The sequence below is a fragment of the Pogonomyrmex barbatus genome, unplaced genomic scaffold (genome assembly GCF_055798465.1).
Source record: "Pogonomyrmex barbatus isolate J1 unplaced genomic scaffold, ASM5579846v1 scaffold15, whole genome shotgun sequence".
Taxonomy (NCBI): domain Eukaryota; kingdom Metazoa; phylum Arthropoda; class Insecta; order Hymenoptera; family Formicidae; genus Pogonomyrmex; species Pogonomyrmex barbatus.
Genome location: NW_028297111.1, coordinates 1,798,812 through 1,818,761, shown reverse-complemented (window position 1 = coordinate 1,818,761; position 19,950 = coordinate 1,798,812). Strand labels below are relative to the sequence as shown.

Sequence of the window (19,950 nt, the reverse complement as noted above, 5' to 3'; positions counted from 1 at the left end):
ATGGCGCGTTCATACGAATTTCCTGTCGCCTGTGTTTTTCATTGTGCATTCAGCTTAAGTTTTCAATATTGGCCGTATATGTCGAAACATAGTCTAAAGATCCATTTTAAGCAGTATTAATAAAAAAATATAATAAAATATAAAATATCAAATTACTATTTAGAATTGCCTGTTTTATTTTTGGATAATATATTACAAATTACATAACAAAGTATATACAGAATGTGCTGTTTGAACACATAAAAGAAAACAGTGATGTTATAATAAAAAATACAATAAATATTCAAATTATTCTTAAAAATAAATAGATAAAAAAAATATATATCTGTAAAAAAAATATTTATAAAAATGGATAATATTGAACTATTATTCTTCGATACATTTTCTCACGACATTTCAGAGGTTTGTTTATATTTAGTTAATAAATATTGATTAAATCTGTGGAATAGCTGTAAAATTATTTATCTTGTTACAACTTAAAATCACATATTATGATAAATGTAAGAAAAATTATTGTTTTTTATTATGTTTGATATATTCAGATATATTTAAATGTTATACTTTAGAGGTTATAATTATTATTAGAAAAAAATTTATCATGAATTGTGACTTATATTTGTGTGCATTATTACACATTATCCATGAAGAATATAAATTGTTTAGAAGAGATTTTGTTTCAATAACTATTTGTTTAAAAATTATTCTTTAAAAAATTCTTTAGAGTTATTATCAAAAAGAATTTTTGTCATCAATATTGTTATATATGGTTTTTTATATATATATATATATATATGTTATATAATTATATACTTGTTATATATTATATATTTTATATGGAAAATTGTTAGTTAATTTTTAAAGAGATTAATCTTATTTTTCTTTAATGTTTATGCTAAGTTTAGAGAGAAATAAAGAATATATAAAAACTTCTAGATTTAAATTATTTATTCTTCTGTCATTTTTTAATTGTTTTAGATGTTATATAGCTATGTAGCTATCAGTTTTAATTTACTAATACTATTTAGTTATACTTGTACTATTTACTAATATTGTTAATTTTATTATGAATAATGAAAATTCCATAGAATAAAGAAACTATTGTCATTATATTTTAATTTTTGAAGAAGATAAATGTTTATTATTGTTAATCCTTTTCTATTTGTTTTATTGTTATAATTTTTATTGTTTTACAATAAGTCTTAATTATTAAAAAATATCTAGATTGTGCTTACAAAATTTTATAAGAAAAAAATATTTTGTAGTTTCAACAATTCTCTTTTTCTTAAAAGTTTTTGTAACTTTATATTGAATTATTACTTATATAGAAATTATTTTTTTAGGAATTGAATTTGGATTTAGTACAATTTCCTAAACCCGTTTACATCAGTGAAGTGAGAATAATTCCATTAGGTGCCAGAGTACAGGCAGATTTTCCAGGAGGAGTACGACTTGGGTAATTATGTTTTATTCTACATTTTATTATTATAAACTGTAAGAATTATTTTTGATTAAGCAATACTAATATTTAGATTTATCAAAAAATATAAAGGAGATATAATAAAGGAGATTGTTCTTTTCTAGAGCAACCAATCCTTCTCAATTTGAGATTGAGTTTTTTGTGAATGATCTCAGCAAACCTGGAGCTTCCACCTTCGAATTTTTAGGTGGTTTAGAATACAAACAAAATATTCATATACAATTGGAATGTGAACGGAAACAAATACCAACAGATGGGTTGGTGTTAAGAGGATGGTATACTACCATAACATTGGCAGTGTATGGTACTCTGACCAAGTCACTGAACAATCCCCAAGAAATCATCAGTTCAGCAGCTGGTTCCACTGCTTGTGTCAGCTCTCTAGAGGAAAATCCTGAAAATGCTGTGCAAATTTCTGAACAGCAATCGGAATGGTATTATGAGAATCAGCATCAAACAAATTTATCGGTAAGAAAATTTCCTATTATTATTTTTGTGATGATATTCACTTGAAAAAATCTTCTAAATGATAAAACGATATCTAGAAAATGTATAAAGATATAATCTAAATCTATGTCTTTTTATTTTGATATAATTTGTGACTTAACATATTTGATTCTAGACTAATTAAGTTAGAGTATTATAAAATAATTATATATGTTTTTTTTCTTTATGATCTTTTTATATAATGTTTAATTATATTTAAATTTAAATATATAATCATATTATCATCAATAGGAAACATGTGTAACAGCAACTCCACCACCACAACCAATCCAGGTAGTGGAACCATCCAGAACATCTACATCAGACACAGGAAAGACAGAATCAAGACAATGGGAAGATGAGATGTCTAATACAATAGAAAAGTCATCAAAGCGACCTTTGTCTCCTCCTGCCGAATCTCTAATTTCTTTGAGTCCCGAATCTATCTCAGCCGAAGAAGAAGAAGCAGAGCAGCAAGAAGCTGGCGAACCAGAAACTGGTGAACCTTTTGAACCCATTTTATCAGATGAGGATATAATGACTGACGATGTTCCATCTATAGTCGAATTTGAGTGTGAAACATTACAAATCGATGAAAATTATGCAATGATACCTGACTTGTTAAATTTGGAGGAATTAGAAAATTTGGAAGACACTCGTGTGAACCGTGAAACTTTGTTAAAAATCAAAGAGATTTTACAGTCACTTTCTAAGTCGGTTTCACATTTCCACAATGCATCTGGTCAGGAAAAAGAAACGTTTGTTCATAACTGTGAGACTTTATGCGCTATATTGGGGCCATTTGATTCAAATATAAATGACATTAATGATTTAACTAATATTGTCAATGCCGGTTTAGATATGGAGCTTGCTAGAGCTCAACCACAACCAGCATATAAGGTGCGTCATGTGAAAGTGGGAGTTCGTTTGGCGGAAGCTCTCTGTCGATTATCGAAGGGCCCCGAGATTCTGTTGAAAGTTGAAGCCCCGTACAAATTGTTATCCCTTTGTATGCGTGAAAACGTGGCATTACCAGTAAAACTTTCTGCTCTTAGAGCTCTCGATGCTGCATTGATCAGCCCAGTAATCGTAAAAGAGTTTTTGAAAAACAATCTGTATAAAAATGCTTTAACGATGTTAGATATGGCAAAACTAGCCAGGCTTAAATATGCTCTCAGTTCACTTTTCCGCAAAGTTCACGTATATGAATATTTGGAAGAAGTAAAAGATTTTGACAAATTTGGTTTGACAGAGCTGATGAATGCCTATGTATATGCTCCAACGTTAATGGCTCAACCTAAACGGCAGTTACCGGCTGGGGCCCAAATGGAATTTGAACGAGAGCATACTCGTAATCCTCGCACTCATCTAGTAGCTTATTTTAAACATCATAAACTAACCCATAATTTTTTACTGACATTATCTTCTCCAAATTGCAATTTACAAATGATCAAGTTAATCCGTCGTTTCCTTCTACATCTCTCAAACACTAAGGAAGGTTTACTTTATTTATTGAAGGATGTTGAAGTAATTCGATTAATATTGAAAGCTCTAAAATATGAGCTACCAGGCGCTGGACGTATTCTAGCATGGCGTCTCCAAATCGCACAGCATTTAATTCGTCTGAAACAAACTTCCGATTGGACAACTTTGAAGAAATTGCACTCCTTTCTTATTTTTCCAGACGGTTTGCGCGCCATTCTTACAGTTTTACCCTTAGCAGATTTCATAGATATTCTGATCCCTTTCTTATCGGATTCTAATCTGTGCGAATTTGCTGCCGAAATAATTTCAGCAGTTGTTCGTTATTCCGACAGAGTAGATGTTTTTCAAAATCGTGCAGAACTGATATTAGATAAAGCTCGCGAACATGCCATCCTTAAGGACGTGATGTCATATTTGACAATCGCAGCTCAACCTTCTCATTGGGATTATTGCGAAGTTTCTTCTTTAGTAACAATTATCAGAAAAAATGCTGAAAAAGCTGCATCGCTTCCTGGCCAACTAATAACTTCCTGTAGAATTTTGCATTATCTTATTTTTCCCTCAAATGACGACATTGACCCTTTAGAACCATACATTGAACTTAAATACAGAAACGCCCTGACCCAACTCTTCGCCACTGACGGTCTCACTGCTTTGATTGCCGTAATGGCAAACGTATCTGAGTTTTACGAACAACCGTTTCTTCATCGATCTGCCCTCACTGGTCGCAGAGGTATGGCATTAATTGCCTTGTTACTTCCTTGCGTGAAACTGATCAGGGCATTGCTTGAAAGACTTGTCAAGTGTATGGCGACAGATTTTAAGGATCTTACTGCCGTCGTTCCATTGCTTGGAGTCTATTCCTTGATCGAAGCTATCCCATCTAATTCAATGGTACAAACTCTGTCCGAAGAAATCGTTGGAACGCTTCTCGTCTTCACTCAAGCTGTTGATTCTGATGGTTCTGGCAATGTAGCCAAGTCGCTATGGACTCAAATGTTGGGCGAAGTTTTGAAAATGATCTCTTTTCGTCCCTGCAATTTTGTACCAGGTCTAAAGTTACTAACTCGCTTGTTACCACCTGTCTTAACACCAAAAGAAACTATCAACGAAGATGCGACAAGGATTCTGGGTCTAAGAAAGCTCTGGTCAGCACATCTTCAAGCTCAAGCTGCGAATCTTACTGAAACTCTTCGACTACTCTGCTCAAGTTGGAATGGAGAGGTTTTATTCCTTTTATCGACAGTTTGTAAACAATTAAGCGACTTGGCAGCACCGACGGCTCTTTTGGTTGGTAGATGTCTTTTAGATGGTATCCTAACCACTCCTCTAGAAAATAACGTTCCTATTCTCGCTCTAATTAATGATTTAGCCAGGCATGCACCTATGAAGGCTACTTTGTTGACACTGACTAGTCCTGCTTCTAGAGCACAAGTAAAATCCGATCAAAAATATCCACCGGTCATTGAAATGATGTGCTCTACTTTGAAAAATAGCAATGATGTTAGTATACAATACGAAATCCTTGGTATCTTTGAAACTCTATGCAACCATAGTCTCAGTCTAGTACAAGAAGATAATGAATCTTTTGAGAAGAAACTGACGCATTCTGTACCTAGCAAGGAACCTCTTTTATCTATTCTCGCGGCTCTAATTGATATCTTAGCGATTAGCACAAAATTCCAATTGGACGTGATAGAAAATACGTTGCACATCCTCTTGTCTCTCAGCAATCACAATTATGGTTTGTATCATGTAAAAAGTTGTCTGGAGAATAATCCTAGTGCCTTGCGTACACTATTGGATCATGTGTCCAGTTTGGAAGAGTCCGAAACAAATCCTATTGTAGATTTAACTGTAACCTTCTTGGAGAATTTGATTTCTTCGGACTTAGAAGCGAGAACTTTACATTTGCGTGCGCAGCAGTTAGCATATTTGATCTCTTGGGAAAAGAATAACCATCCTTTAGAAAAACTTAAACGTGCAGAAGAGCTGACAGAAATGTTGAGAGTCGCTGAAGAAAGAGAAGAAAAAGAACCTATTCCGGAGATGTTGGAGCCTCTATTGCCTACTCCAGAGGCACTATTGAATCAGTTCTCTCAGAGATGTCTTTGTACAATTAATAATAGTCCAGCCCGGATTAAAAAATTTTCATTCTCGACTAATCAGACACAAACTGAGGATACCGTTGACTTGTTGGCATTGGCTACTGAGTTACTACCCGCTGATTTTAATTTGTTAGTTGAGGCACAAAACTTATGTTCTAAAGTACCTCCTGATGATGCTACTCAAACTCTACAATCAAAACCCCAAGATGAAGAACAAGAAAATAGGACGGAAAAACAGACTTCTCCAACGGTTAAATCGAAACAGCCGTTTGGTAAGAATATTAAAAATTTATTAGGTGGTCTTTGATTTTTATATCCTTGTTCTGAAAAATATTCAAATGTTGAAGAAAAATAAAATGAAGATTTTCTAATTGACAATATTATATAATCCTTTGTGCTCAATTATGTAACGTTTTTAATCGAAAATTTGATAATTATTTTTTTTAGTAACACCGGTACGCGGTCGGACACAATTTGCTAATTCGCTACGAGGTGGACCAGTAGGTGGAGGAGTGGGTAGAGGATCCGATCCCTTCCGCTCGAGGCCGCCAAATACTTCAAGACCACCATCTCTTCATGTCGACGAGTTCGTGGCTTTGGAAACCTGTGGGGCTCAACCAACCGGTCCTACTGGATATAATAAACTTAATATTCGTGGAACATGCCCACCGCGTGCTATTAGTGGTAGTACTAGAAGTCGACCTTGGACACAAGAAATTCGTCCTACATATCTTCGTTAATTTATTACTGTTTCCTTTCTCTCTTTCATATGTATATTTATAAAATATTAATTATATATATCTACAATATATAAACTTTTTTATAAGAAAAACCGTTTTGTAAAAATATTTTGTTAAATGAATTATTGTTTTATCATTTTTCTCCATTTAGGATATTGTTGTTCAAATTTCTCGATGTTCCCCTCTAAACGTTTTAGTTTTCGAACTTTATATTTTCCCTGGAAAAAATGTTATTTTATATATAATTTTGAATGTGCATATATTTTTTTCAATTTAAAAAGTCAAATGTGTAAAAAAATAAATTAATAATTATAGTACATTTTATTAACATACCGTTGGCTTTTTTATCTTCGATAATTCTTGTGAAAACTTCTTTAAATTTTCGATAGCTTGTTCATTAGGTTTTATTTTATTTTCCATCATGTATTTCATTACAAACAGCAAATATTCAAAATTTTTGTTATGGCAAGCTATACTGATGAGAGTACTCATGATTACAGCATTAGGTTTGTAGCCAAAAATCTCTATTCCTTTTAAGAATTCTTTAGCATCTTCGTATTTTTGGCAACCAAGTGCTAAAACTCCAAATGTCATTACGTTTGGAGAAAGTCCTTTCTTTTCTGCTATGCTTATCACCTCCTAAATTGTTAAATCATAAATCATATCATATAATATCTGAATAGTCAATTAAAAATTTTGACTTACCTTTGCAGATTTATAGTCAAATCGCATGCTACGTCTTTTAATAAGCATATTAAAGAAATCTATATCTAGTTTAATATCTTTCTCATCTGCAGTTTTGATGAGTAGATTTTCAGCAGGCACTGTATTTGGAATTAAATCGAGGAGCAGTGTAATGGTTTTGGCGTTGGGTTTAACACCATCATTAGACATTCGATTTAGAAATCCTTCCAGGCCACCGAACAAAATCAGACGATTGTTGACTAACATATCGTTGATATTTATTGTTTCTTTCTGTATCTTTGTATTGATATCAGACGCAATGTTTTCTTCTTTTTTTGTTAATGAAAGGGTACTCAAAATAGGTGGAGAAGCCAGCAAATCAGGCCTTGTCCCTTCTATTAATGAAATTCTAGTCTGATCCAATCCTGAAACTAGGATATCATCAGGCTTCAAATTTCCCAAATTAGTGTCTCTGATTGCTCTCAAAAAAAGATTATAAGTAATCAAACTCCGTTTGATATTTTTTAAATGCATTAAATGCCACACAATCAGAGCATGTCGCAAACCAGCTTCCTTGTCAGAAATTGCTCCATGGAATAAGGAGTTGTAAGTGATTTCTCTGATGGGAATACGTCTATCCTTCATCTCGTCTGCCAATTGAAAGGCTTCAATGATTTTATTGTGCCAACTGTACGCCTTTATCATAGCATTATAATGTGCTTCATTCAATGGAAATTGTTTCTCATAAAGCGACTGTCGTAATCTGTTTAAATATTCCAGAGCCATTGCATCTTTATTACTTAAAGCACACGCGTTAAACAAACTAGTGTATGTTGCTGCATTCGGCTGCAATCCATGCTGTTTCATTTTATTATACAAACTAAAGCATCGCTTTATATCACCCTGTCTAGCAAAAGAGTACAATAAAAGATTATATAGATATACTGTGGGCTTGTCTCGATTTTCTTTTATTAAGTCAAGCACTTCTACAGCAGAATTCAAATTGTTTTTGGATATATATGACTTAATCATCTTAGCATACTGGCCTAAGCTCGGTTTCAATCGACGTGGAACACAAGCTTCTGTATCCTGAAATTTCTCTTCTTTTTGTTCGAGCTCATCCATTTCAAAGCGCTCAAATTTTCTGCCCGATATATCTCCAAAAACATTAGCGCTTTTTGGAAGTTTTTGTGTACAAAAATTGTTGACTGGAAATTGCAAACTATATTGCAAACATTCATTCTTAACTGCAAAAAACATATCTTCTATTAAAATCATCTTTGTATTGTATGTTTGTACATGTGTATATGCATGTGACACACACACACACACACACAAACATAATGTGCTAGGTTTTAACGGCCAAATTTTGTCAAGATATTTTATGGATTTAAATAAGAAAAAAATATTATAGATAAAGATCTGGATTTTTAAACATTGTATTTGAATTAAATAAAATGCATATATACACATTTATTTATAGTATACATAGTTCATATCATACGGTATAATAAAGTACATACATATACTTTAAGGAATTCAGCTTGTGTGATTTCAAAGATGATACATGATTATATTGATTCATTTCCAAATGGTAACATTAGTGATATTTTTTAAAAGCATTATTTTTTAAAATAAAATCATAACTTTCATATAATTCTTTTTATTACTCTAGATATAAAAGCATTAAAATTAAAGAAATCAATAGTTTATAAGATATTTTATACTTTTTTATTCCTATACTTTATTGACATAATTGAAATATAAAATATCTTGTAAATTATTCATTTTTTAATAATCATACTTTTTATAAACAAATCAATTGGCATAAAGAAAACAGTTGTTTAAAAAAGGTATACTTGTATATTGCAAATTACAATTTTCAAGTAAGACAATATAATAATTTTTTTATAAAGAATTGAAAATTGAATTGATTAATATATTCAACAGTAATATATACATGAAATCTTGTTTAAAGAAAGGGAAACTAGTTCTCTTCTATGACCTGCATATTCGGCAATAGTATCATCACATAAAAAATTCCCAAAAAATTCTGAATCCTAAAAAAACTTAAAAAACTTTTTATCTTTAAAAAATTCCAAGAAAATATCTTTTAACATTTTATGTGATCCATCTTGTATTATAATATAATGTACTTGTATTATAATGTACAGTAAAAATATTTTTATTTTCTAAAAAATATCAGAAAAGAAACGATTTAAATTATTTGACAAAATATAATATAAATTACAGAATATTTTTGTATTTTTTTTTTACTTACGTTGTTGTGGATATGTAATCAAATAATTTAACTCGTTGACATAACCTATGACATTTTTTAATTTGATTGATGTACGAAACATTTTGCAAAGAATAATATACACACTAAAAAGAGTACTTATTTTTAATGGAACATTTATTTTTAAACAAAACCGTATTTAACTTAAATATATCAAGTAGGATAAATTCAAAGACATGACACATTCAATAAATAAAGCCGGCGACACACAGTGTTTTTTTGGCTGCTAGCAGAAAGAAGTCTAAAGGTACCTTTTCATGCTGACGCTCGATGCTCATTTTAGCGTCAAACTAGATCACGTGATCAAAAATGACCATTCAGATTTCACTATATTAATTTTGATCATGTGATCTAGTTTGACGCTAAGGCTGTGTTCGTAAATTCATTGTCAGTACTGAAAATCTATAATATACGTGACCTAAACTATATATTTTCAGTACTGGCAGTGAATATCGGAACGCAGCACTAGTGTCTATCCCTCTACTAGAGGTTTTCTAAAAATGAATTTTTATTAGTGATCATTATAATTTTTCTACAAATAAGAATTCTAGTTAATAAATAATACAGTTATTGCTGTAAAATAATTGATTTCAATGATTAATTTTGTTTTTTAAATGAACGGATGCGCATGTTAAGCATAAAATTTATATAATTCTATCTCGCAATATTAACCTTAATGTTACATTTCAACATGTTACATGAGTATGTATAAATAGGTATAAAAGTATATTTTTATTTTGTTAAAATATTTGAAAAATTTTTAAAAATCTGTTTGATATTCTTAAAATTGAAAGCATTTTTTATCTATCATGATTATTTGTGTATAGTTTTGACTATTTGTATTAATTGAAAATATTTTATCATATAGATACAAGAAATTTTGTACAAGTGGTTTGAAATTATTAACACAGTTTGTGTCTTCAAGATATTCTGGTACACTATCTAAAGCAGAAATAAGAAAACGGAAGAATCAACTTTTCGATGAAGAAAAGCGAAGGCAACATTCAGAATTAGGTAGAATTCAAAAGATAGAAGTGAAATATAAGTCAGCTGAGGATGAAATTGTTATGGTGATGAATCAGAATATCTCTACACCATATGATTGCGCTAGACATATTTCTGAAAGTGTTGCTAGGATGTCTGCTATTGCTCTGGTGGATAACCACATTTGGGATATGCATAGACCACTTATAAACAACTGTGAGTTACAACTAGTAACCATGCAAAGTCCACGAATAAATGCAGTTAATTATGCTTTCTGGCGGACTTGTTCATTTATCCTGGGTGCTGTGGCAGATACTGCTTTCAAAGACCATATAAATATATACTTACATAGCTTTCCTGTTCCAACAATTAATTCAGGTAGTTTTATTTATGATGTATTTATTGATTTGCCAGACTGGCAGCCAACTGATTCTGAATTACGTGCTATGTCTGCACTCTTTGTTAAATTAACAAATCGTGAAATACCATTGGAAAGGTTAGAAGTACCATGCAGTATTGCATTGGATATGTTTCAGGTAAAATAGAATAAGATTAATTGATAATTTATTAAGAATGTCAATTAAATTTTGTGCATAAATTTCTATTTAAGTACGTGCGCATATGCGCGTGTGTATTATTTTTGTAATATAACAGATACGAAATATATAGGATAAAATAAATTTTTCCATTTTTTATATTTCTATGAATTTACGATAATTTAAAAATTGAATATTTTGCAAGAGATTAAAGCAAATTGTATGAAAAAATTTGTTTTAACACTTATTAGAAAGACGTTTCACATACATAAAACTGATTTGTTCAAATATTTTTATATTTCTATTTCCAGGATAATCCTTTTAAATCTCAGCAGATACCCAATATTGCTAAATCCAATAATAACAATAAAATAACATTATATCGTTTGGGAGACCATGTGGATATTAGCAAAGGCCCTATGGTGGGTAATAACGGCTTGATAGGACGTGTTACTGTATCAGCAATACATAAACTCACAAATGGACCTATAGATGGTCTGTATCGCTTTCAAGGCATTGCCCTGCCTAAAGGTGTCCTACTTAATCATTTTGCCTATGGTATCCTGGAAAAACGTGCTAAGAAACTAAACACTTCTACATGGCAACCTCAAATAGAAGATGAAACAATCAATATAGCGGCACCGCGAATTAAACAGTCTACAATCTAAGAAAGTTTTCATATAAATAAATACATCTTTTACTGGTGTTAAATGTCATATGTTATTCTTTAATTTTTTATTACATTGTTATTTTCTTACTAGAATTAGAATTAGAAGATAGAATTAAAAGATAGAAGAAGATATTAAAGAAAAAAAAAATATAAGGAAAGATGTCTGTTCATAAATCAAGTTCATGGTGCATCATGAAGAAATGTAACGATAATATTACAGAGAAAAGACATTAAATGTACATTAGTATAATTTATTAGTTAATTAAAGGAAATGATAAAAGAGAGGAAAAGTGAAATATAAACTTAGTGATATAAAATTTGTTTTTTTAACTAGGCAATTTTTGAACTAGGCTGCGTTCCGATATTCACTGGCAGTACTGAAATATATAGTTCAGGTCACGTATATTAGATTTTCAGCCCTAGTGTATGTAATACATCCGTTGTACTTAAAACGAAATATATTTGAAATTGATGAAAGCGAGATAGAACATTTTAGTGCAGTTCAATGCAGCAATAAAGAGCAGATCCCTGATTGGTTACCTATTTAACTCGCGCATGTGTAGTTCAATTTCGTACACATCGGCTGCGTTCCGAAATTCACTGCAAGTAATCTGAAAATCTAGTCGATGGCTGCTTATATACTATTGTATATACTGTATTGTATATACTGCGCTAATATTTTGCTTCGTGGAATAGAGTGACATTTTTTCTGCCGGATCTTTTTATTTCATATAAAATGTATTAAATAATTTCATCAATGTTGGAGCTGGAAAAACTAAATTGAATAATTACCTCTTTATTGATATTAATTCATAATAATTTTATTTTTATTTAGTAGTACTGTTGCATATTCATCATATCAATTTAAGAGCAATTGTTAATAATGGTAATTTAATGAATTAATATATGAAAATTTACATTAAAAATATAAATTAAAAATGGTGAGATATGTAAAATACTTTTATTTTATATATATATATATATATATATATATATATACATATATAAAATATATATTTTAAATACATAATTTTTATCGCATTTAATAAATATATTTTGTTTTCTTATTATAGGCACGAAATGCAGAAAAGGCTATGTAAGTATGATACTATTGTATAAACTTATTATATATTTGTTAATACATTTTAATTAATTTTTAATATGTTTAATTAATATTGTCTCTCAGACAAGGAAAAAGAGAGAAAGCGGCATTACTTATCTTCTAATTCGAAGAGAGAGTGTGATTAAACTATATTAAATGAAATAGTTTAAAATGAATTCTATTTCAAGCATAATGATTGATCATAAAAATTATCTTGAACCTGTTGAAAAACAAAGAGATGCTTAAATTTTTTACTTTTAATATGAATATTTTTATATAATGAACATGTAACATTATTCAGAATAAATATGATAATGTATAATTTGACCAAATCATAAATTATATGAATCTTTTTTTGAAGTTTCCTATCAACCTGTTATTTTTAATTTAATTTTTGACTCTTACATTAATAATTTATATGTAACAAGATGTTATTTGATCACAGTATTTGATTATATAAAAATCAGAAATTAGTCATATTAGAATTTTAAAGTTTAAATTAAACTATTTAATTTAATGTTTTTGTTATGACGAATTATTTTTATGTTAAAAAAAATGGATGGTTATTTATGGCAAGACATTCATAACATTTCACTGTATTTTATATATATGTATATATATATATATATATATATATATATATATATGTGTACATAAAATTAATGTATATAATATTGATAATAATTTTAGGACAACACTTGCTCGTTGGAGAGCAGCACAAAATAATGAAGGAATAAAGAAAGAACAAGAACGGAGACCATATCTAGCTTCAGAATGCAGAGACTTACGCAAGGCTGAAAAGTGGCGAACTCAAATAATTAGAGAAATTGCAAAGAAAGTTGCCCAAATTCAAAATGCTGGCCTTGGAGAATTCCGTATTCGTGATTTAAATGACGAGATTAATAAATTGCTTAGAGAAAAACGACATTGGGAAACACAAATAAAAGAGCTTGGGGGGCCTGATTATTCTAGAGTTGGACCTCGTATGTTAGATCATGAAGGACGTGAGGTGAAGTTACAAATATATTTTATATCTCTGCAAACTGTCAGAAATTTATCAATTGTTTATGTATTTTGATTAAATTATAGGTTCCTGGTAATCGAGGTTATAAATATTTCGGCGCTGCTAAAGAATTACCAGGTGTTAGAGAATTATTTGAGCAAGAACCACCACCACCACCTCGAAAAACTCGTGCAGAATTGATGAAGGATATCGATGCAGATTATTATGGTTATATGGATGATGATGATGGGATCCTGATACCATTGGAACAAAAAGCTGAACAAGAAGCAAGAGAAAAGTGTATTAAGGAATGGATATCTCATGAAAAGGAACTGGAGATTGATATTGAGACAACAGCACAGAAAGTGATTCCTTCACAACATGATATTCAAGAAGCTCTATTGGCTAGAAAAAAAAAAGAACTGCTGGAAAAATATGGACTAGATTAAAATGCAGGTTGAAATTTTATTTAAAATATGGATTGAAGTATTAATTGCGATATTAACTATTAATAAATTTATTCTTAATTTAATTATATATTAGAATACATTTTTATAAAACGCGATAAATATAGTTATTATTAATTTATAAGCATATAATAACATTGATCAAGATAATTAGTTTGTGCAGTAAACATTCAAATTTGAATGTTGAGAGAAACAGGTGCCATAGATGAAAATATAGATAAAAAGCCAAAGATAGTCTGTTTATAATCTTCGCGATATCTGATATTTTTCTTCTTATCATCTTGTGTAATAAATAAAACTATTCAATAACAAATCTATTCAATAACAAAATAAAATAACAGGGTAGATATATTACACTAAATTTTTCTTGTAAGAAAATTTAAATATCTCCTTTCCAATAAATACTTTGCTGAAATATTGCGAAGATATTCTAGATATTTTGACTTTAGCTCCCTTATCCTTTCGATACTGCAAACATCGATTAAGGAATAATTCTTATTTAATTCTGGAGCATAATAACAAAATTAGAATAATCAGATTTTCAAAAAATAAAAAAAAACAATTTATTTTAAAACAAACATGAAAATTGTATTAAATTTTGGAACAATTCTGTTTTAATCGAAAAAATTACAAATGAAAAAATTCGATTACTTAAAATATTAATAATATGAAATTTAATAATGTATGTAACAGATCCTTTGTAATTTATTTTTGTCTGAATCTTAAGCTGATGATTGTTAATTTCTAGGTGTTAAAGAATATATAAAAAAGTGAACTTATCATGAAAATTTTGCCGGATTTTCTAAAGATGTAATATTGCAAATCCCAGTGGGATGAAAATATAAAACAAGACAAATCTTGTAATTTTTCATATTTTATGTCTATCTAACAGCATCGGCTTATCTCTCAAAGTGAAAAACATGGTAAGATTAACATTATCACAATTTTATTTTACACCATTATTTACTTGAGAGAGTAAAAGATCTAAAAGTTACAAAACTACTTGCTAATTTAATATATGTTGTAATGTATTACTCAGACTCAAGAAATGTGCTGATTGGAATTCTTAGGATTTCTTAATTTCACTCTGTGTTATAGAAAACAAATATTTGATAATCTTAAATTGAGAGAATGACATATTATATCTTTAATCGATTTAAATATTTAACGCTTCTCTTCTTTTAGCATCGTGCCGTTTATAAGCAGACTGTACATTTATACGATAATATTGTTAGGACTCAGAGATACTCTTTAAAATAATATCAACTAACAATATGTGAAACAAATCGCTACAAATGCTACGTGTACAGGGTGTCATTTTAGACAGCTTTATATATATTTCTCATAAATTTGTCATTATACAAAATGTATAAAATGAAAATTTTTAAATTTTAAAAGAGAGATGTGTTATACTCCTATTGATATGATGTTGATGATGAACAATTCTTTGAAGATCACATGAAAGTTATTTTTTTTTCAGTAGAATCTGATTTTTTTTTTAATAATGTGATATCTTTTGTTATTTCATATAAAAATAGTAAAGTTATCAAAAAAATCAATAGTTTGCAATATTTTATACTTTATTCTAGCATAGTCTGACATAAAATGTAAAATACTTTGTAAACTATGAATTTTTTTATAATTGTAGAGGTATTTCTTAATAAAAATATCTTCATATGCAGAATAATTGCAGATAAATCATATTATGTAAAAAAATCATATTCTATTTAAAAAAATAACGATGATTTTCATAGGATCTTCAAATAGCTATTCAATATCAAACTAATAGCATTATAATACTCTCATAAACTTTTAAAACTTTTATCTGATATATTTTTTCGTACAATGTCATGATTAGAAAATACATAGTTGTTTTCATTAAAATTAGACACCCTGTATACAATACAATTGATATACACATAATATACATGTACATATGATACTCATAATTACAGTATACTTGAAATATCGATTATTTTGCCATTTAGCCCGTTTTTTTTTATGCTATAAAAAATATATAATATTTTTAATAAAAATAATAACGCCAAAAATGTTTATGTCGATTCATACAGACTTAAAAAAGATTCAAAATTTTAACAATATAGTAAATTCAATACAATAGTAAATTCTTGAAAAGAAAAAATACATAATCAGTATAGACTGAAAAATTAACTTTAGAAATAGAAATAATTTTCTATCTTAATATGAATGATTTGCTTTTGTATTTTTATATTCATATAATTTTTTAAAATTGTTATATAACACAAACTCTTTTTACACACACACACACACACACACACACACACACACACACACATATGTGTATTTTTACACATATATATATATGTAAAGAGTTTATGTTATATAATAACAATTTTTCGTATCATAAAGGAGATTCTGAGTCCTTGCAATTATTTTATTTCTAAAATATAAATGAAAAAATAGTTCGAGCATGGATCAATATATAATCATGATGAAAATTTACTACTAGAGGCTTGAAAAAGTCAAGCATTAAATGATTCACAATATCTGTTTATCTGTTAATCAGTCGCTGGCTTTGTCCGCTGATTCAAGGGTTCCTTAATGATATTGATCTAAAACTATTTTCCATATTACTATAGATAAACCTTTATTTTAATAATATTAATATGAAATCGCATAAATTATTCTGATCATGCTCAGATAATTGAAAAAAATTTGTATAATTTTTAATATGAGAAATAAAAAGCTAATCAAACTTTTTTTAAAGATTTTAAAAAATTATGAAGATATGAAAAGAATAAATATAATATTTGCTAAAGAATAAGAATAGTATTATATAAGAATATAAGAATATAAGATATAAGAATAGTATTTGTTAAAGGATGTATATTTTTAATTAGTTTAAAAATCTATAAGAAAGAAGAAAAAGAATGAAATATATATGTATAATTTTTTATTATGCTGTATATTTTTATATTAAATAATTATAATTATAATTTTAAATTATAATTATAATTATAATTTTATTAAATAATTATTATTAATTTTATATTATATTAAATAAATGTTTCTCATAATCTAACTTGAGCATAAATTTATCGCCATATCTAATTTTCTATTTTTTTGTTTTCTAATGTATTATAACCAGAGTTGGGAATATTACCTCAAAAAAGTAAGGCGTTACCGTTACCGTTACTTTTTGTAAAAAATAACTTGTTATCGTTACTTACATTACTGATTTTAAAAAATAACGCGTTATCTTTACCATTACTTGAAAAGTAACGATTCGTTACTTTTTCGTTACTTTTTTTGTAACACTAAAATAAGTTTAATTAGATTTTAAATTTGTGTTTGTATTTTAAATCTTAAAATTAAATGGAAGTTTTCTTTTCATGCAATAATACTTCAACATTGCAATTTAAAAGATTTCAAGTTTTTATATAATCAAGTTTCTATATAATTCTAATATAATATTAAAATATGACATGAAAAAATTAGAAAAAACTGTGTGTATATGTGTGTGTGTGTGTGTGTGTGTGTGTGTGTGTGTGTGTGTGTGTGTGTGTGTGTGTGTAGTATGTGCTAAGATTTCAAATAAAAAGGACAATACGTTTTGGAATAAAAAAGTAAGTGAAGAAGTAAGTAAATACGCCACTAACAATAAACGCGGTCAGCGTCATTTTATTTATTGAACAAATATAAAGATAATAAGATCGGTCTCACCATTGGTCTGTTCCAATGGAATAATTAAGTTTAATTAGACATACTGAGACTAATCTAGGACTAAAGTAACGATAAAAATAATGACAAATTTGTTACCGTTATTGTAAAAATATAACAACATTACTGTTACCGTTACAAATGGAAAAAAGTAATGGAAGCGGTAACGGCCATTATAGGTAACGTATTATTTTCCAATCCTGATTGTAATTATGATGGAGGAACCCCTTGCTAAAAAATTCTAATATTAATACATAAATTATGTCATATTTTTTGCGTGATTGTATATGTTTCTATTTCAATTATAATATATTGATTCTACAATCACATTTATGTTTACGAAGTGCGTTTTGCGAATCATTGTGCGTCATTGAATTGTCATTCTCGTTGAATTGGTCTCGTATTCCATTTCGAGCCGAAATCTTACTAAATCTTCACCGTCGTCATGCCATAGCCTGTGCATGTATCAATCCATTCTCGAACCATCTTAAGCATCAATACCTATCTCTTAATTTTATCTTATTACTATATTTGTTATTAATTTGTTATTAATCCATCCAAATTTTCTTTTTAGGCATACTTGAACGAAACATAAGATATTAGTTAAACATTAAAAAATTGAATTAAACGGATTGGTTAGTGTATCATATAAAATCATATAAAATAAATATACAATTATTAAGAGCATCTCAATAGACAAAATGTGTGATATAGATTCTATAAAATAATAAAAATTGATTTGCAAAATAATAATATAAAATATTCTAAGGACATTTAATTTAATATTAGCAATGTTAGCAATATTTAATGTTAATTTATTAACAATAATATAATTTAGTAGCTATAAATTGTTGATTTTATTTAAATAGGAATGTTTTTTTCTTACATAAAGTTTGTTATTATTTTGGTCAAGTTAATTACACATATATTTTAATCTTAGCTTAAATTGTCAACTAAGCATTAAATTAAACTCTCATCATCATCAGACATTGATATTTTTTTTTTAAATTAATGTTATTATGCATACTAATTCTTACTATCTATGTTTCATTCATGCATGCCCAAGTTATAATAGTGTAATTTAAACAGAAATTGATTTTATTAAACCTAAAAAAGCAATTATTATGCTTCATAACTTTTTTTGTTGAATATATTTCTTGTCTTCATAATATTTTGTTACATCACAATTTTGAGATATCTGAATCAAAATGATCAAAAAAGTTATGTTAAATGAATACTACAGTATTCCTATAGCATATAATATATTGAAAATGGAATGTTTATAATCTATTCGGAATTAAACACACACACATACACACACACACACACACACACACACACGCGCGCGCGCGCGCGCGCGTACGCGCTCACAGGATGTTCCACCTTAACTTTCACATTGAAATATTTTAGAAAATATGAAATATATAGAAATGCATTTCAGACAAAAGTTATAAGATCTTGAAAGTTATATGATTATGATATTGATTCATTTATAGATAGTTGCTAATAAGATTTTTTATGGGCGTTATTTTTAATGTTATTTTATGGAATTATATATAAAATGAAATTATATATTATATATTAATTTTTTGTTACACAATATAATTTCTCTAGTTATGAATATAAAATGTTACGATACAATTATTACAATAGTTTACGATATTTTAGACTTTAATCTGGCATATTCTAACATAAAGTATAAAATATTTTATAATTGACTTTTTGACAATTATACTTCCATCTTCATTATAAAGATTTTACGTGACAGAAATTATATGATTCCGTTTAAAAAAATATGGTTGTATGTGATATGGTGGATAAATTGATAATGACACCATTTGCGAATGAATTAATATTATAATCAATATCATGTGGCTACCTCGAAATTTTATAAAGTTTGCTTGAAATGTTTTTTTCAATCTATTACATTTTTCGAGATATTTCGATGCGAAAATTAAAATGGGACTGTGTGTGTGTGTGTGTGTGTGTGTGTGTGTGTGTGTGTGTGTACACGCAACATTTTGTTAAAATTTTCAATCATTAAAAGAATTTATTTTGGAGATTAAACTTAAAAAAATTTCTCCGATTCCTCAGAATATCTATTATTATAATTATTAATTAAGTTCTAGAAGCTTTTAAGTACTGAAAATGGTCATATGGATTGATAATATCTAAAGCGAAAAAATACATAATGAAAATTCTTATAA

At 28.4% G+C, this 19,950-nt stretch overlaps 4 protein-coding genes across 5 annotated transcripts; 3 read left to right on the top strand and 1 right to left on the bottom strand.

Moving 5' to 3' along the window:
* Window positions 1-35: 35 nt before the first annotated feature.
* vir (VIR_N domain-containing protein) lies at window positions 36-6,388 on the top strand. The gene is made up of 5 exons (XM_011636184.3): window positions 36-402; window positions 1,341-1,453; window positions 1,582-1,945; window positions 2,216-5,828; window positions 6,004-6,388. Exons 1-5 carry the CDS (start codon window positions 349-351, stop codon window positions 6,294-6,296), a joined length of 4,437 nt encoding a protein of 1,478 aa, XP_011634486.1. The 5' UTR covers window positions 36-348; the 3' UTR covers window positions 6,297-6,388.
* On the bottom strand, window positions 6,274-9,545 carry LOC105425428 (pentatricopeptide repeat-containing protein 1, mitochondrial). The gene is made up of 4 exons (XM_011636185.3): window positions 9,262-9,545; window positions 7,002-8,227; window positions 6,630-6,935; window positions 6,274-6,514 (listed from the first exon to the last, which is right to left on the bottom strand). The coding sequence occupies exons 1-4, from the start codon at window positions 9,341-9,343 to the stop codon at window positions 6,419-6,421; spliced, it is 1,710 nt and encodes a 569-aa protein (XP_011634487.2). The 5' UTR covers window positions 9,344-9,545; the 3' UTR covers window positions 6,274-6,418.
* Window positions 9,546-9,729: 184 nt separating this feature from the next.
* Window positions 9,730-11,510, top strand: mRpL39 (mitochondrial ribosomal protein L39). The gene is made up of 3 exons (XM_011636187.3): window positions 9,730-9,981; window positions 10,148-10,799; window positions 11,111-11,510. The coding sequence occupies exons 1-3, from the start codon at window positions 9,956-9,958 to the stop codon at window positions 11,465-11,467; spliced, it is 1,035 nt and encodes a 344-aa protein (XP_011634489.2). The 5' UTR covers window positions 9,730-9,955; the 3' UTR covers window positions 11,468-11,510.
* A 151-nt stretch (window positions 11,511-11,661) lies between these two features.
* LOC105425430 (pre-mRNA-splicing factor ISY1 homolog) lies at window positions 11,662-14,402 on the top strand. 2 transcript variants are annotated; one of them, XM_089073495.1, is made up of 4 exons: window positions 11,662-12,355; window positions 12,543-12,565; window positions 13,262-13,580; window positions 13,661-14,402. In XM_089073495.1, exons 1-4 carry the CDS (start codon window positions 12,353-12,355, stop codon window positions 14,021-14,023), a joined length of 708 nt encoding a protein of 235 aa, XP_088929621.1. In that variant the 5' UTR covers window positions 11,662-12,352; the 3' UTR covers window positions 14,024-14,402. The 2 variants fall into 2 exon arrangements, with proteins under 2 accessions (XP_088929621.1, XP_025073642.2); XM_025217857.2 differs by having other exon boundaries at window positions 11,662-12,410.
* The last annotated feature ends 5,548 nt before the right edge of the window (window positions 14,403-19,950 follow it).

What these genes read in the sequence shown, in the direction of transcription:
- mRpL39 (XM_011636187.3), top strand. Translation starts at nt 9,956, where the DNA reads ATGTTACATTTCAACATGTTACATGA. An exon ending in CATTTCAACATGTTACATGA is followed by an intron (nt 9,982 to 10,147) that starts GTATGTATAAAT and finishes TTTATCATATAG; the next exon opens with ATACAAGAAATTTTGTACAA. An exon ending in TTGCATTGGATATGTTTCAG is followed by an intron (nt 10,800 to 11,110) that starts GTAAAATAGAAT and finishes TTCTATTTCCAG; the next exon opens with GATAATCCTTTTAAATCTCA.
- LOC105425428 (XM_011636185.3), bottom strand. Translation starts at nt 9,343, where the DNA reads ATGTTTCGTACATCAATCAAATTAAAAAATGTCATAGGTTATGTCAAC. An exon ending in TTGACTATAAATCTGCAAAG is followed by an intron (nt 6,936 to 7,001) that starts GTAAGTCAAAAT and finishes TTAACAATTTAG; the next exon opens with GAGGTGATAAGCATAGCAGA. An exon ending in CGAAGATAAAAAAGCCAACG is followed by an intron (nt 6,515 to 6,629) that starts GTATGTTAATAA and finishes CATTTTTTCCAG; the next exon opens with GGAAAATATAAAGTTCGAAA.
- vir (XM_011636184.3), top strand. Translation starts at nt 349, where the DNA reads ATGGATAATATTGAACTATTATTCTTCGATACATTTTCTCACGACATT. An exon ending in CCAGGAGGAGTACGACTTGG is followed by an intron (nt 1,454 to 1,581) that starts GTAATTATGTTT and finishes GTTCTTTTCTAG; the next exon opens with AGCAACCAATCCTTCTCAAT. An exon ending in TAAATCGAAACAGCCGTTTG is followed by an intron (nt 5,829 to 6,003) that starts GTAAGAATATTA and finishes TATTTTTTTTAG; the next exon opens with TAACACCGGTACGCGGTCGG.
- LOC105425430 (XM_089073495.1), top strand. An exon ending in CGAAATGCAGAAAAGGCTAT is followed by an intron (nt 12,566 to 13,261) that starts GTAAGTATGATA and finishes TAATAATTTTAG; the next exon opens with GACAACACTTGCTCGTTGGA. An exon ending in TAGATCATGAAGGACGTGAG is followed by an intron (nt 13,581 to 13,660) that starts GTGAAGTTACAA and finishes ATTAAATTATAG; the next exon opens with GTTCCTGGTAATCGAGGTTA.